General features: G+C 37.0%; 1 protein-coding gene across 1 annotated transcript in view; it reads right to left on the bottom strand.

Annotated features, from left to right (window-relative positions):
* The window catches only part of LOC130893737 (protein bark beetle), a 49,124-nt gene that overhangs the window by 8,680 nt on the left and 22,688 nt on the right, over window positions 1-17,756 (bottom strand). Inside the window, exons 4-12 of the mRNA XM_057800072.1 lie at window positions 15,253-16,586; window positions 11,090-12,083; window positions 7,761-8,935; window positions 6,665-6,876; window positions 4,964-5,316; window positions 4,487-4,612; window positions 2,137-2,151; window positions 1,807-2,065; window positions 440-647 (exon numbers count right to left, since the gene is read on the bottom strand). Of these exons, the coding sequence (XP_057656055.1) occupies window positions 440-647; window positions 1,807-2,065; window positions 2,137-2,151; window positions 4,487-4,612; window positions 4,964-5,316; window positions 6,665-6,876; window positions 7,761-8,935; window positions 11,090-12,083; window positions 15,253-16,586 (4,676 nt within the window). The remainder of the gene's footprint in view (window positions 1-439; window positions 648-1,806; window positions 2,066-2,136; window positions 2,152-4,486; window positions 4,613-4,963; window positions 5,317-6,664; window positions 6,877-7,760; window positions 8,936-11,089; window positions 12,084-15,252; window positions 16,587-17,756) is intronic.

Genomic DNA, 17,756 nt, shown 5'->3' with positions numbered 1-17,756 from the left:
GTCTTTACTGTTAGGCAATCAAAAGTGGACTACTATTCGAATTAAATATGAGAACGAATCACCAAATACGGTCGTACGGGTCAATAAATATGTTCCACATACATTTCTGTGGTTTACAAATGGTTCGAAGCTAGATCGAGAACCTGGATTGGACATTTTTGAACTAGAAAAATTTTTCACGTAGAGCTGCTAACTATAAACATAGCTGCTCAACATTTACATTATATCTGATAACCAAGTGGACTTAAAGGGCTTTCTCTGGTCTCTTCCCCATCGTTCCTTGTCATCAAATTGTATTCTATTTTCAATCACATATATGGTATGGTCAAAAATCGAAATTTCCGGAATTATTGGTCAAACCTGGCAGCTCCGATGCCTCGAGGTTTAACTATAACACATATACATAAAAGATTTTTGCTTTCTTTTGATAAAAACTCACCAATTTCACAAATAAAAGGACTCTTCTTTTCGCAATCTTCAATTTCAACAGTTTGGTAAGCAAATATGGTACATTCGTTGATTCTGTCGATATGTTGTACCCAAACTTTCTCAGAATAATAATACCATTCGTCTTGTCGTCGCAGGAAATTGTAGAGCGGAAGGTAGTTTATATTCCCTAGCAAATAGGGCATTGAGGCATTGTCTTCCTGCAAATATAAGTTTACAAACAACAATTATTCAATTGTGACAATTTAAATTATGAAATTTGGCAACGTTGTAATTTATTTTACCAATAATGAGCACTGAAGTTTGTCTAAGATGTACAAAAACACAACTAGATGCAATGTTCGGCTTAAAATAATCAGCAGATGAAGCTCAGTTGATAGATTCGAACGAGATTTTTTACTTTATTGACTTGGCCATCAAAAACTCCAACTTAGTCAATCAAAGGAAGACCTCCAGGCGCCATCGATGAGATGGTATGAAAGCTGGATAATGTCCTTAAATAAGAATCGAAAGAGGAAGTTTTGGATAGGGTGCGTGACTCATTGTTTAGTTCTTATAACCAAGTTATCATCTTCAGAGACTGTTGATAAAAGTTAACTTTCGTTCTCTGAACACAATAGCTTGGTAATCGAAACGCAGTGTGTTCAGTATAAATATCAACAACTAAGACCCCAACTAATACAAAAGAAGAACTGCAGGTACCTCTGAGTAGATGATACCTAAGCTGGATCATGACGCGCGTTTTTACAACTAAGTTATCTTCTCCAGAAATCGTTGGTGATTTGATCCTCGTTCTCTGATGACGATAACTTGGCAATCGAAAAGCACATCAAGCTGTGTAATTGTGTATTAGTTGCAATGGTAGTAGATAGTGTTTATCATACAAGATTTCCAGCCGCAACCAAGGCAACCAAAAAAAGGGCAGAGGATGAAGAAATATTGCATTTTTATCGTCTTAAGAGACCGTTGCTAAGAATTTACCATCGTTCTCAAGAAGACGTACGAACTTGGTAATGGAAACGCGGATCAGACTGTACGATTGTAAATGTAAAATAAGGAGAAGAAGAAGAAGTACCCAGAAGAAATGGCGATTGGATGTTTCTCACGAATAAAAAGCAAGTTCCATCACAGAACCTTCAGAATATTGAACAAAAGAATCAACCTCTAGATAGTCTAGTGTTTTTTGGTCCTTTTTCAGAAAACGACTGCTTCAGAAAGTGAAAATAAGTTTTATTTCAAGGATATCACTCACAGGATGATATGGAATAGCACCAATGTGGTGATATGTAGGTAGGATCGATAGTTTTGGTATAAACCTAATATTATCGATGAAATAGAAAAAATTGGGGTTGATCTAACCTGGCAGAAAGCTTTAGCTTCCCAAAAGGTCATCAGGGCACCTATGTACATATAACACGTTTCTCCAACCAGTTCCCATCCAGGAGGACATTTTCCATCGAGAATCGTACGATTATTCATATAAAACGGTTCGAAAATTACTTCCAGTAATCTCGGATCGTCGCTTTGATCCTTAATTCGTCCTCTTACCGCTAATGTTGTATTGAAACCCCAATAATTATTTGCTGCGTTTATTCTAACGTCCCACATTGGAATTGAACTGAAAACATAAAGAAAATTATTTATTTTGTTACAGTTCACATTTGAAGTATTAGTTGAATCAATTCTTACCTGTTCAATTCAAATCTTCATGCAACATGCAACAAAAAAAATTTAATTAATATTTCTAGAACTAAACTACGTAAAATCAATATGGTATAGTAATTCTTACTTGAAGGGCTATAAAAAATTCCGAACTCAAAACTAATAAACCGCGACGAGTTTTGAAAATATTTTACTAATCCCCCTATATGAACATTGGTATGGTAAAAAACGCGCATGCTTGAGAATGCGCAGAACCGACCTGGAATCTCGGAGGATAGAAAAATCATTGTCATTCTGATTTTCTTAGTCGGATCAACTTCCAAAAACATGCGTTCAATAGTAAAAAGCTATCAGCTTTCTCGAAATACTCTTTTTTGTCCTTCATAACAACTTTCTTGTCTGTATCTGCTTCTAATTTTTTAATTGCAATATTTAATATTTACAATGAGGTGGTAGGTCTTTAGGAAAAGTGCGAATTTCTTCTTTAACTGACTCAATTTGGATCTCACAAGAATTTTCAATAATTCTGAGTACTTTTGATTGAAATTGCTTTACTTGAGTTGGATGCAGTACCCCATGGTTGAATACCATAACTCCAGATGGGTTTCAGCATGCCATTGTATATTAATAGCTTGTTGTTGGGATCTTCGACCTATTAACCATCACTGAGTTTCAGACCCAATTGCTATCTCTTGGTTAATATGAGTGTGCTCCAGATGAATTCCAAGGTATTTCGCTGCAGAAGAGGTCCGTTTAATATTACAGTCGGTACAGTAACCTCTCCGTTGGGTGTAAGTGACATGAACAGATTTATTTTCGATTACTTCCATTCTCCAAGTTTTTTTTCAATATATGAGAGGCCATAGCTGGGTCCTGGGTATCGTCTGCATATGTTGAGGTTGTGGAACTCCTGATATGATTAGATGTAAACTGGTGATTTAATCTTGGATTTTGACTTGAAAGTGAATGTTTTGCAGGTAAGATTTTAGGATTTGGAAAAGTTTGCGCGGGAGATAGCCGAACAGTATTCTTCATCTTCAAAAAAGATCGGTAAACTTTTTATGTGACTCGATGAATTTGTTTTGCTGCTGGCTTCTATTTTCTCAATCAGTAGTTTTTCTAGTTTTGACATAACTGGTAATAGGTTAATTGGTTTCTAAGATGTAGTGTCTTCAAGAGGTTTCCCTGGCACTAATTACGTCATATCCAGGATTCAATCGCTGTATTGATTTTTTGACCTGGTTAACGGTGATTTTTTCTATGGGAGGTTCTAGTTGATATGGAGATTCCAGAAATTCTTTGAATTCGGCCTCAATATTGAAGATGGGGTTGGAACTGAAGACTTGTTTGGCAAACTCATTGGCTTTGTCTTGGCTGCTTTTTGACCATTGATCTTCAGTAGTTGTTTTCCATTAGTCATAATCAGTTTCTTGTAAATAAAAACATTCTTTTTCCTTCATACAAATCTTTTTTGAACACACCTCTTGGTGATGAAGTTTCAGTATATCTAAACAGTTCCAAGATCGCCATCGCCAGGCAGAGCAAAATGTTCATCTCTTTTCTGTCATAAGTTTGAGAAAAAGATTCTCAACAATGTTGATAGCCACCAAAGAAATAGTTTTAGGCTTCTATTGAAGATGTGGCAGTAGTTAACAATTATGAGGTTAATTAACCGTCATAGGTTTAAGAAATCTTTGTGAAGGAATTTCTAGCAGCTGGGTTCAGAATTGTTTCAATTTTCAATTCTGACGTACCATTTAGAATTGACCGTTCTAGGTTGGCCTAATTTGTTTCGAAGTGGCAAAGAACAAATTTTTGAGAGCCTAATTTTCATCAATATTGAATATATGTGAGTGGAACTAATGCCTCAATCTTACGGTATGCCACATGAGGATCTTTCAATATCATTTGACACTCATCATCGATGATTTCTGGCACAAAGCCGATTTTGAACGACCCTCACGAATTTCATCCTGTAACGAAGTGCGACCCCGATTGAATTCAAAAAATTAGCTAAATACGGTGGCGGGATGGTGTTTCATCACCAAAAGTCGAAGCGAGTTGAAAGGCACATTTTTATTGATTTAATCCACGTCGAAAGTCGTAGAAAATCATCGCAGTGTTTCAAATATCTGTAAAAAACTCGAATAGCCCTCGTACGACAATACGTTTGGAGTACTTTCATCATTAAATACGTCAAGCTTTATAATGTCAATGACAGATTTGACAAATTTACATCAGTGTTGCCATATCTCAAAAGTTGATACATTATAATAGATATAAACCCTTTTTTTTCTTCCTCCTTCAAGTAAGAACAGAACAGAAATTTAGTGAATGTAAATTTATATTTTTTTTTATATAAAAATGATCAACTTACAACGATCTATTCACTGCAATTATTTCGTAATCATTGTCCGGATCGAAGAAGATATTGTCTACGTAATGTTGGCCTGCAGTACCTGCTACTATAGTCGATCTACTGTCTCGTTGTACAGCAAAATTACTGCAAAAATAATTTTTAATGTGAACAGTACTTCATTTTATTTGTGCCTAGAGAATTGATTCCAGTGTATGTTTAATGTAGATGACACAACATTTGTCCCCAAGACAATATGGCGGCTCGTTATGACGTCATCTCAAAATATGTGAATAAAAAACTGGGGCGGACTTACTCACACTGACAAGATTTAAAAATTTTAGTTACAAACTTTATTTTATACACGTAAAAGATTATAAACAAAATATATATGTAGAAATACGTTCATGTAGAAAAAAAAAGAAAATCCCGTATTAATATACAGGGTGTAGTGCGAAAAGTTTTGCTGAAAATAGAAATATATAAAATTATACTTACTTGTAAAATCCGTTATGACTTGTACTTTGATAAGTATTCAAACTACCCCCATCGAATCCGGATATTTCTAAATTTTGAAGTCCGGTATTCCGTTTCAAATAATTATAAGTGAAGTTCGATACCACTTCTTTCAGTACAATATTATTATGATACTGTGCTCGGTTTCTACTGAAATAATTTCTATATATGGTCACCGCTTGGTATGAAGTCGATTTACCTTCGACGTATAAAGTAGGAAGATTCGTATTGTTGACAAATAGGTTATTGTGGATGTAGCCTCTAAGAGAAGTCGCGAAACCGTTCGAATCCGCTTTTATATATAAACCACCTTGATTTTCTTCGACTAGGTTGCTCTAAAATCGAAAAATTAGACTCGAATTAACAAAAAAAGTATTTTAACACAAATCGCATTCAGAATAGGCCCTTTTCGATCCAACATCCAAGCATGTTAACGCCTATTAAACGCCATACCCTCAATGGATTCATGGCGCATTCCACGAAACAGTTATTTAGGTTCAGAGAGAGGAAAAAGTCACAGGGAATTAAATCTGACCGAGCGATAATTCTTGTTTCGTGTTTTACATGCTGGAATGTGATGGTGCATTATTATTGTGAGAAATCTATCTGCCTTCACATTCGATAGACACCTCAAAACTTTCTGGAACGAATTGTTGGTAAACCACACCACGATAATGGTGATTTTTTAGGTTTTTGCTCATTTTTAAAGCGTTTCGTTACCAATAATCATGATTTTTATGAATGTGGTATTGATAATTTCTTCTAGAACCTCTACTTGACGTTTTTCTTACAAAATATTCGATGAATAGATTCTGCGACTTTAAAAACGCAAAATTAGCATGCTTTTAATGTGATTCTAAGCTAAACTATTTCCAAAATACCAATTTACGGTGATAAAATTTGTTATTTTATTATTATTATTAAGGTCCTATTGCGAGGGTTGTACCAAAAGCAAGACTCTCATATTTGTGACAAATAGAAAACATCATTTATTGTTATCAATTAATACATAATTTAAAAGCTTCAAATGTTGACTGGTATTTAATAGTTATTTTTCAATACATTTTTGTAGATGGTGCTCTACTCAAGCATTCTTTTAGCTTGATAATCGCTGAAAGAAATAGAGGTTAACAGTCAACACAAATTTCTTCAAAAGCTCGGGGACGAGCGTTGTGAACAGGCACCACTTCATTCGTCGGCTCGCTGGAGTTTCACAATATCTGTCTCGAGTTTATCGCCGTCCCAAATTGTATGAAATCGATGTGAACTATAGAGTCCATCAAGTCCTCCTGGTTGCCAACTTTCTGATGTTGTCGAAGAAAATTGTGAGCGGGGGATCTAACGATTACTTACCTAACCGAACGTTTTTTCAATTCTGCTATGGAAAGCTTCGGGAATGTGCTCAATAAGTTCATAGATAGAGTTTATTAATCTTTGAGCAGCTCACTGAACAATAGCATCCGAAACCAACGCTCTTCTAGTCCGTGCGACCATCAGCAAAAGCCCTGCACAATCTTCGAATGTACTTAATGGAAATACGCTTTTTACCTTCAACCTCAGAGATTGGGGAAACTACTGAGTACTGCACTGTTGTCGGATTTAGCCAAGCACCTTCCTTCGAAGCTGTAGCTCATTTTTGGTACAACCTTCGTAATTTGCTTAATCTAAAATGTTCTGACTTACTCTGAAATAGAGAGTCTCAGTGTTCTGCACGTCTATCTGTAATCCAGATTTACACGTCGTGAAATTTCCGTATAATTTTCTGCAGTTTCCTTTGAACTGATTCTTTTCTAGAGTTAATATTGGATTAACCTCTCCGGAAGCCATATATAGAAGACCACTTTCACCATTGTTCTTAATAACAGATCTTGTGATGTTGTGTCTAGCGTCACGATCTAAAAAAATAATAATAAAAACCTAAATTCGCGTTTTGGGGAATCAGTATTCATAAGAATAGAAGGATTTGTCTTGTGTGCTTTCCAGAAGATAGTTAAATTACTTCTCCCGACCTGGAGGTACTCATCACTGGAGCAGTGGAATTGTGACTCCAAGCCCGCTATATTGAATAATGGAGTCACCTGGTACACATAAGGCTCCAGGGAGAATGGCTTGGCTGGAGCAGGAGGAGAACAACCCTTAATAAGCGAAGCTTCTTCGCTTGGCGAACACGTTACCGTCTTCAAAGACAATGTATCCGCTGCGATGGTGTGCTCTAGGCTAGTACTGGAGTCCTACGAACTCTGGTAAGTAATGGCCTCAAGATCCAGCTCGTTTGGGTGCCCGGTCACTCGGAGAACGACGAGGCGGACTCACTCGCCAGTCTAGAATCGGCGAACTGACCGATAAACCCGAACAAATTCTTGGTGTGGCTAACGCATCTCTTAACGGTCTACTCGCAAGGCGGACTCAGTAGAGATGGATAGAGACACCTGAAATGTCACCAAACAAGTACTCCAACTAAACAGACGCGAAATCCGGAAATTGCCATCTAAGACGCCATCTCCACACCATGGGCATAACAGACGATCCAGTGTGCAGCTGACCACGTCGTCTGTGAGAGCACTCATACGTGCCCAGTTTAAACAGTTGGGTGAGCCTAACAGCTTGCCTAAAGACATTAAAGGGTTCAAGTCAAAGCGCCTGATCGGCTCTTTAAAGAATGTGCAGAGGAATTGAAATTAGAGGACATAGGAATTGGTCGAACGCGGAGAATCCGGGGAACACTGGGCAAAATTTGTTCAATAAAATTAGATGGTAGATTCTAAAAATGGATACTTACTAAATCCAATTGCAGAAATCGGCAACGTAATTACTTCAGCTATGAATCCATGAATAGAAGAAGCTCCATTAGCAAATAATTTAACGCTCAAACTTGGCAATGTGGACTTGAATAATCTTTTATGATTTTTAGAAGTCATCGTCACCGTATCGATGACCGTGGAAGAAATATTGTATATATCACCATTGTAAATTTCCAAAGAATCAGGTATACCATACTTAACAGAAGAATTGAATAAATCAAATTGCAATAACCTCAATCCTAGAGGTTTAAAATCGTAAACGCTCCGGAATATTTTAATGCAATTCACAGGATAATTGTCGTATTTATAATAAACTAAAACTCTTTCTTGTACTCGAATTTCCTTGTGAGTATCGCATATATCTATAAGACTGAAGAGGTTGTAAGGCACATGGAGGTCTCTTAAAGGCGTAAAACTAGATTGCTCCGAATCTCTTCCCTCTCCCGATAAGGAAATTATATTCAAACCCACCCCCAATGAGTTCTGTATCGTATTTTGGAGGAGAATCATCGTATTCGAAGGAGAAATCAAATCTATACCATGAGCAGCTGAATCTTCTACATCGATATAATTAATTTTAGGACTTCTTATAACAGATTGGATAGCGGAAGATTTTTCGTTATGTAAAATCCCAGCTTTTTGAATTTTCACGTATTCCAAAACCGATTCGGCAAATTGTACAGAAGAATGCGATCGGATATCGTGGATTCTATTATTATAAGTTGTTCGTTCGAATTCCGCGTCTGCAAATCTGATTCCACCCCAATAATTCGGTATCCTTTCGTTTGTATCGCAATGAATGAAAACGAATTTCGAATTCCATTCACATTTATGTCTATGTCCGAATTGTTGTCCATTCAATCTAATCGGACAATCCTCGTATTTATTTTCCGTACCTTTGCATTGTAAAGGTTCCGGCCACGTCCAGATTCTCGATAACGAATTACTGTGAAAATCGATTCGTTCGCCGAAATCGAAAAACGCGTTTAAAGGATCGAAACCTAATTCGCGGCATACGACTTGAGCGTTTCTTTCCGTGAACCTAGAATCGCACATCGGGATCCATTGTAAGGTGGTGCCGTTGAAATATTCCAAGAATCCTTCGTTCGTCGGGGTTTCGTCACTTTCTACGCAGCTACTACTTTTACATAACCTACAAAATAAATTGTAAAAAAGAAACAATTAATACTAAAGGAAACACGGAATGGAGAAAATAAGGAATGTAATTTTGAGATATGGCAACATTGATGTCAATATGTCAAATTTGACATCACCATCATAAAGTTTGACATTTTTAATTGTGAACGTAGTCAGAACGTGTTGTCTCCAGGTTCTTGAAATATTTATCTTGATCAAAAAATATTTTCTTGCGATGATTTTCTATTACTTTTGTATGTTATGACTCGGTAAAACTTTTGGTGACAAAGCACCTTCTCGAACCACTGTGTTTTTGACATAGTCAAGTTAGTTCGAGCGTTAAACCCAACAATAGACCTAGTGTGTGGATCCGGCTATATACTGATCTTGATGATTCAAAAGTTTGCTTTTTATAGTTGATTTGAGACGTGATAACAATAAAGAGGAATGAGGAGCTATGTCCAGATTGCACAGGGACAGATAAATCACTGCCACCTTTGCTTTGACTAGTCGGAGATAATAAAGACTCAGAGCATCATCATGGTGCAACCCCCAGTGGTCAGAGATGTCTGTCCGGACGCATTGAACACTGTGTTTCATTCACTCGACGGTTTCCAGATAAATAAAACAAATCGGCCAATCAAAGGAACACTTCGCCGTAGATATGAGCGCAATAGCTCCTACACATCCATCACTTTTTCACCTGAGGTGGTCTTGGATGTTGCGATCTTCATCGTCGACCTCTTCCCGGCTTTTTAAAATAGCCTTGTGTTACCAGAATACTTATGTGAGGACAATCGGAAGGTCAGATATTCCGAAATAACTGCTTGGGTAAGTGCTCATCAGTAAACAGAATATTTGTATTACAGAAAAATACAAACTGCAGAGAAATCAAAAAATTTGAAAGATTGCCACTTACGTTGTATATTTTAGAAATAGCAATATTGATTACTCATCAATTTAAAATGAGCAACACACTTCTTGGGTGCGAACATTTCTTGAAATCGACGTTCTCTATGTTATTGTTCAGGAAACTTTCAAGGTTTAGCCATTGATCAAAACCTTTGCTATCGGGCGGGACTGTCAAGCTACGGATCGGCCGATAGTCGAGTTGCCTGCGCTCGACCACGCTCGACGCTCGTTCGTTTGCGAAATATAAAAAGCCTAACAAAAGCAGGACCATTTAATACAAAAAAAAATCTGTCCAAGATCCTAGGTTTTCACGCTCAACCTACAAAAGGACACCCCCCGACACGGTAACTACACATTTCATGAGCATGTGCAGAGTTATACATCGGGATCAGCTGTAAGGAAGGCTAAGGACCATTCGGAGGGCCGTTTTTTTCAACCTCCGATAGGCTATAAATAAAAGACAAGTTGATATAAAACAATAATTGTATTACCAAAAGGTTGCTACACTAAACCGAAGAGATTCAGACATTTGTCTGTGGACGAGCTTCTCAATACCTTCTTCAAAGAAAGTTACCGGCAATGAATTCAGGTAGAGTACAAAACGGACCTTGAAACTTCTGGAAATTCCGTAGACAAAGCAGTAATGGTGAACTCGTTGAACCAGATCATCTAAAACTACAAATTTGCGGCCTTGGCCCTTTTCATCATGCCATCTTTAAACTTTCGACATCATTCACGTACAACACCATCACACATAAAATTTTCCCCATTCAAATGACGCATTCTTCGATGGATTTCTGCAGTACTATCGCCTTCAGCCTTTAGAAAACGAATCAACAATGGCGGAGTGTGTAGTGCGAGAGCTTCGAAGCGTGTAGCATTTCCACGGAGCGATCGGAGGTTGAAAAAAACAGCAATTGTATCTTTTCTGGCCAAAGGTTGGAAAGGGTTTACCCGAGACAACTAAAATACACACAATAAAACGTTCAGAACAAGAAGCCAAGAGTGTATAGCCAACAGGCTAGTTTATTAACAAAAAGATAAGACTTTTCAGAATCTCCCTTAGAACTTAGGAGAAAGGAAGTAGTCTACGCGCGAAACTGAGACGCGATTGAAGATGAGGACTTATAGAAATGACAGGGTGTTGGTGGAATTTCCTTCTTCGCATCCAATGTATATGAATGGGTCAATAAACTATCTACCAATAGGGAACAGAAGTCAAGAACCGATACGAATGAAAAAAGAAGAAATTTCTCACCTAATTCCGCTTTGTCCGTAAAATTCTTCAATTGCGCGTTTATCTCTGAGTTTTTCTCCGTTTCCAGCTTGTCTAAGATTACCAGCTTTAGTGATCGGTCTCATCAAAATTTCACTCCCTGGGTATCCGTTCGCTTTCAGCGCCCCCAAAACGAGTATCCCTATATTTGGTGCAAATTCTATAATCACCCCGGGTGATATAGTAAGAGTGACGTTAGGCATGACTGTGATATCTGATTTTACTGTGTAAGGTCTCTCCCTATTCGTCAATCGTAAATCTTCGTATATCCTTCCTCCTAAGGAATCTAAATCTATCGTAGTGTTTGTTTTGAAGGAAACGGAGTAGCTGGCTTGGAAGTTATCCTCCAACAGATACGGTTGATATTTGGCGATGGCGTGGTCGTTCCAATCGTCGAAATCGAAAATTTTTCTCTTGATTTCATTTTCATCATCGGTACCCCACCAATTTTCAGCTACGTCGAGATAATTATCGATTTTAGCAGTTTTTATACCAGCTAATAATTGATAATCGAGAAAATTATCGGAAAATAAATTTCTGTTCACTTTAACTTTTTGTATGCCGCTAAAACCTACTACGCACGTTGGGTCTATGCTCGGTTGTAAGATTCCGCTACGGCCCTTTATGAAACGTTTGTTGTTTCTTAGTTCGTTATACATGAAAACTGCGGGTACGTCTCCGATTATTTCCGATTGGCTGTTGGAACTGAATTTTACGACGTACTGTCCGTTGTTGCTTTCGAATTTGTTATTAACTATTTTCAGCTTCTTTTCCATTCCTTTTAAAGCGATTAGACCAGTTTGACATTGGTTGTCTTTGAAAACGTTGTTGGTAATATTTATAACCGCAAAATGTCCGTCGATGGTTATACTGAATTTTTTATTATTTATCCAAGTATTGTTGTCCATGTACACGGAATGCGTGAAATTTTCGTTGTATTGCCAGACATATGGTAAAGATAGGTCCAGACCACCTCCTGTCAAAAAAAAAATGAAAAAGAAATTACAAAAAATGTTTTCTATGAATAATTTCATCTAGGGCTAAATTGTTTAAGAATGTCTTTACGTATCTCATAAACTGAGAAGCACTAAACACACAATTACTGTTAATCAGTGTCCCTCCATCAACGTATCGTCTCGGATTACCTAATTTTTGTCTTATATGTGACTGTGAAGAACGATGAATGTCCTTTGTCTACATTAACAATTCCTATTGTAACATGCAGCTTGTACATGGATACTGGGTTCTTTATAGTTATTAAAACCAACTGTTATAAAGGTAAATGCGCTGGAGATCTGGGATGGCATGAAGGGTTTTTTTTTCGTGGTAACTTCGGTACTTAGTGAGAGGTTATTTTCTGAAACTGGAGCTACTATCACCTAGAAGATGAACCGCTTACTCAGCCCCAGGTTGTCAAAATTATTATTTTAACATTCCGTGTAAAGAAATAAATACGAACTTGTTTTTTGAAAAATAAATGAAGTACTGTCTCATTTCTGGTGAAATAGAAAATATCGTTCATAAACTTCGATGTTTCTATTTTCAAATTATCGTGACAATGATATTTTTTATCTTCAGAGACTGAAGGTAACTCAAAATCTATTAACTTGACCTTTTTATATTGAATTTTTCTACAAACGAACTTCTAGGAGTAATTCATTGGTTGAAACTGTTTGACTGACACAGGATGGCGCTGCCATTGTCAAATCCGTATGACGTTTCGAAAGACTACGTGTGACATTTCATGACATTTAGATTAATCAGAAAAAAGTGACAGCCATTTAAGTGAAGCTATCATTGCTTCTTGATGACAAAAAAATACTTTACAAGCTCAACAATGGCTTCAGAAGTGTTGTTATCTGGATTCTGCTCCTTCGAAGAGAACCATTTGTTATTGGTTAAACAACCACCGATGATGGTGAACGTTCTGGTCGTCCTATTGGGTACACAGTGCACAAATTGGTTATATTTAATCGTAAATTACTTGAAAAAGCTGAAAACGTAAAGCTTTGACCATGAGAAAGCTTTTTTCAAAGTGGGTGCCGCGTTCACTCACAGTTGATCAAAAATAACGTGTTGATGATTCAGAGCAGTGTTTGGCCATGATATCCATCACTCTATTCTGAAATCAAAATGATCATCATCTGAGTGGATTGCAGCCGGTGAACCACGTCTGGAGCGTGCAAACGTACAACAGACAGCAAATATAATTCGAATTGCTTCCTTATCCACCTATAATCCAGATCTGGCTCCTCAGTGACTACTGATTGTTCACTGATCTCAAAAACTGTTCGCTAGTGAAAAATTCAGCTCAAATTAAGAAGCAATTGCTGAAACTGAAGTTTATTTTGATGCAAAAGATAAATCCTTCTACAAGCACGGCATCGAAAAGTTAGAGAAGCGTTGGAATGAGATTACATTGATGTTAGTCAGTTAGTCACAGGACTTATGTATTAGGTGAGTCAAGTTAATTGGTATAAGGTTACCTTTAAATTTAAAATATGAATTTTCTATAATATTGATCAACAATTCTCCTAGATACAAATAGCAAGCATTTTCAAGCTACAATTATTTTTTTTGAAAAAACCCCGCTTAAATTTGTCACAAACTATAATTGTGCCAAGTTGCAGGGGTAGTTTTAGGGGGTAAGGGAGGTTTCGTGTTAATTAAGACTTTCAATTAGCTTGCTTCAAGCTACAGAAAACTATGTCAAGCTTCAGAATAATAGGATATTTCTCAGTTTCCACAACAATCGAACGGGGTCTTAATCGATCATCCTCTCTTAAGTCAAAATTTATATCGCCCTGTGTTATAAATGACAAAAATCTAGTGATATTTTCAAAGGTTAAAAAGATTCAAAAATATTGTACTCTAGTAGCACTTTCAGTTTTTTGGGGTAAAAAGTTTGACGAAGCTTCTAGGTGAAAGAATTTAAAAAAACTGACAGAATTCTTATGAATTCAAAAACAATTATGATTTATATGTTCGGACATTTTTTAATATTAAAAGCAAGTTATTCGAGCGGTGCCTATAGTGTAAAGATGCCTTTAGATATTGATCTTGAGCTTCTATAGGTTGTAGCGCTTGGTAGCTGATTCCACAGGCTTGCACTTATCCAAAAAAATCGATAAATTGAAGTTCTGGACGTTCATGAGCCATGCCTGCCTGTCGAGTAGGTCTAGCAAAAACTGCTCTGGGCGGGATTATACTAGACAGTTCTGAAGAGCATTTACCGTAGTAGTATCGGTAAAACAGAGTCAGGTCGGCGATCTTTCTTCTATGCTCAAAGTTCTCTAACTTTCTGGTCAACTGTAAGTCAATCTGCTCTCTTATGTCTTGAGTCGAGCATCCCCAGAGTAATGTTAGGAGCTGAGGTCCAAATTTGCGAGCAATACACCAAAGATATACAGATATTTTTTCCCCACGATAATATGTGCCGATCTATGATTCTGATTTCTATTATATCGAGTAATTAGAGTGGTGACTGCAGAAGGAGAAGCCTGTGGATATTGATCTTGAACTTGTGTAGGTTGTAGTATTCAGGAAAGACGTTCCTTGATAGCTGATTCGCACTTCTCCAAAGAAATAAGTCCCGAATTGACGTTCTGGTTTCTCGGTTTTCATGACCCACGTTTGCCTGTCGATGAGGTCTTGTAGATACTGCTCTAGGTCAGATTACGTTGAACAACTCTGAAAAGCATTTAAGAAGAGCTGAAGCGCTTTAAGCTCTCCAAATCAATTCTGGATCGCCTGTAAATCAAACTGCTCTCTTCTGTTTTGAGTCTAGCCTTCTCTGTGTATTGTTAGAAGTTGAGGTTCAAATTTGCGAGCAATACATTGAAGATGGACGAATCTGGGCAATTGAAGAGGATTAGAAGTTGTTGCGAAATATATAGCTTTTTGGTTTTGAGTTTTTTGTGAAGTTACTTTAGCTAAATCGGCCAGGACAAATTACTTCTAACCTCAATACTCGACAAGCGAATTTGCGGTGATGATGTGAGTTTCTTTATAAAGCAACCTGCATTAAACTCAATCGGATTTCGATGTTGGTAGAGTTTATTGGGACGGTTGATTTGAACGACGACACGACTAGATGTTATGATTTCATGATATAAGTGTGAAAAAATGAAAATCATGTTACTTACCTTCGTTGCTATCAATCGTATTATCTTGAAACACATAATGGAACAAATTGTTTGAGTATCTCATATCCCTGGAAAAGTGGAAAAGTCCTTTGCCGTTGCTGGTAATTAAACTTTTATTAAACATTACGGTCGTTTCGGAAACGTTGCTATTATGTAAATCCCAATAAGGCGAATGAACGAAAACCGCTTCGTGTACGTTTTTAGTAATATCGCAATTAAAAAATTTCATACTTTCATTCGCTTTTCTTAGAAAATGATTTCCCAATTCGTCCAAATAACGGTTATAATAAGAAGCGTGTACACCGAACATGTTGTTTCTTATAGTACTCCTGCTTACAGTTAAAGTAGGTACTGGTCCTTTTACTATCCTATTATAGATATTTTGTATGGGCGCTTTTACGGTATTTATAATTAAAACGGTACCACCAAAAGCGTTGGAACCGCTAGTATAATCTAGTACTACGCCGTGGCTACTGGAAGTCATAGGAAAAACGGTCAAATCCCTTCTTAAATTGTAATATTGACCATTCGTAGTTGTAGTAAGCCCATCGTGGATTATAATATTTTCAGTACTTCGATTTTCGATAGGATTTATTAACTGTATACCGAGGACCCAACCAGGATTGCACCTGATTTTATATAAACGAGAAATACCGTCACCGATGATTTTCGTAGTGACAAAATATTCGGTTTCTCCTAATTGTAAATCTATAACATCGTCATCTGAATATTCCGGTATCTTAATTGGGTTGTAATAATTCTCGTCGTCGTTCTTGATGAACCAACCTGCAATTTCTCTCTGTTGAAGTCCTGTCAGTATAGAATTACGTTCAATACCAACGAAGTTATTTTCTATCTTGCTGTTGTATAAATTCAAACCGAGTTGTTTAAGATTAATCCCCGCACCTCTGTTATTAGAAAACTCGGAATTTTTAATAATATTAACCGATTCTGAAAATATATCCGAATAAACGATACCCAAACCGTGGTAATCGTTATTAATAATTTTCAAATTTTCGAAATTCTGTCGGGCGAAATCTAATTGTGCCGCCGGTTTGAACGAGTTTGTAGCGTAATCTAACAGTCCGGATTTTTCGATTGTAACGAATTGTAGATCGGTTCTTTCGGCTAAAGAACTGAACCTCAATCCGGCCCATGAAGTTTTGTAGCATCTCACTCCGACGTCGTTCTCGTGACCGCAGGAATTTTCGAAATCGTTCAATTGTTCGGATTTGCATTTCAAAATGTCCAAATCGAAATCGTCGCATTGGATATTGGAGAGAACCACTTTTTCGGTGTTACCAGCCGAAGGGATTTCGTTCCTTTCCAAGTACCTGAAAATAAACATATAAAATAAAGCGCGCACCGAATTCTAGTTCGACTAGCTATCAAACTGTGTACGTCATTAATCGAAAATGTAAATACAGAAAAGAAAGTTTCCCAAAGGTCAAGCACGTAAGTTGGATGAATTTGATTCCTCCACTCACGGTCCAAATGCTTCGCTAGCAGAACCTTCGTATCGTGTCTCTTAATGTCCAACTAAACTTCCATCAATCCCAATCGTGATCTGATTGGAGCACAAGTCGGACTACAAATCGGAATGTGTATGTCCTCCTTTAATGTGAATTGAGAAATATTTACCTTTTTTTTTTCATTTAATTTCCGATTTCACATTTACCAAAAACGAAACTATGTCCTAAATAAATTACCCTTATGAAAAAATATAATCGATAATTTTCTCTCTCTGACAATAAAAAGCCCTTACACTACGGAGACCATAATAATACGTTTTTTACGCACTAGTGCGTAAAGTGAAGTTTTACGCACTAAAAAGTGTATCTATAGTTCGTTTTTTTGGACGGTAGTAGATAAATAATTTTTTGATTGAAATATGATTTGAATATTGAACAAAAATTAGATATGTGTGTCGTCCATCAGCCATATTTGTTTTCAAGTGCCAGCTATTTGACAAAGCCTATTAACAAGTTGTTGTTGGTAGGCATCCGCCCCAAATCAACTACGCATTCACTATATGTCAAATGTCAATGCTGTTCTGTGATTGGCTCGACATTATAGAACCAAGAGAGGACGCTACGGTTCGTTTTTCCATCCCATACCAGCGAAATACCATATCCTGGTTCTACCAAGTACCTTCGAGGGTACTGGCATCGAAAAATCCGCCATGTTGTTTCCACTGAATAAGAATTAAGTTTGCATTTCTACTTAGGGTATGTTCCTTGTAATTATTTATTTAAATTTCCCAGATAAAGACGAAGTAAAAAAAAACGAAGATGATAATACTAGAGATAGTTTTAGATATGCCCACACCGGTGTGAATATATCAAATCTGACATTGACATTATAAAGTTTGACATTTTTAAGGGTGAACATTCATCTTTGTCAAAAAATTAAATAGCGAACATTTTCGTGCGATGAATTTCTATGACTTGAATGTGACAGACGACGAATTGTGGATTTATGCTTAAGAACCCAAAACCAAACAA

Source organism: Diorhabda carinulata, chromosome 5 (genome assembly GCF_026250575.1).
Source record: "Diorhabda carinulata isolate Delta chromosome 5, icDioCari1.1, whole genome shotgun sequence".
NCBI classification, from domain to species: Eukaryota; Metazoa; Arthropoda; class Insecta; order Coleoptera; family Chrysomelidae; genus Diorhabda; species Diorhabda carinulata.
The sequence above is the reverse complement of the archived record's forward strand: the minus strand, read 5'-3'. Positions and strand labels throughout refer to the sequence as shown.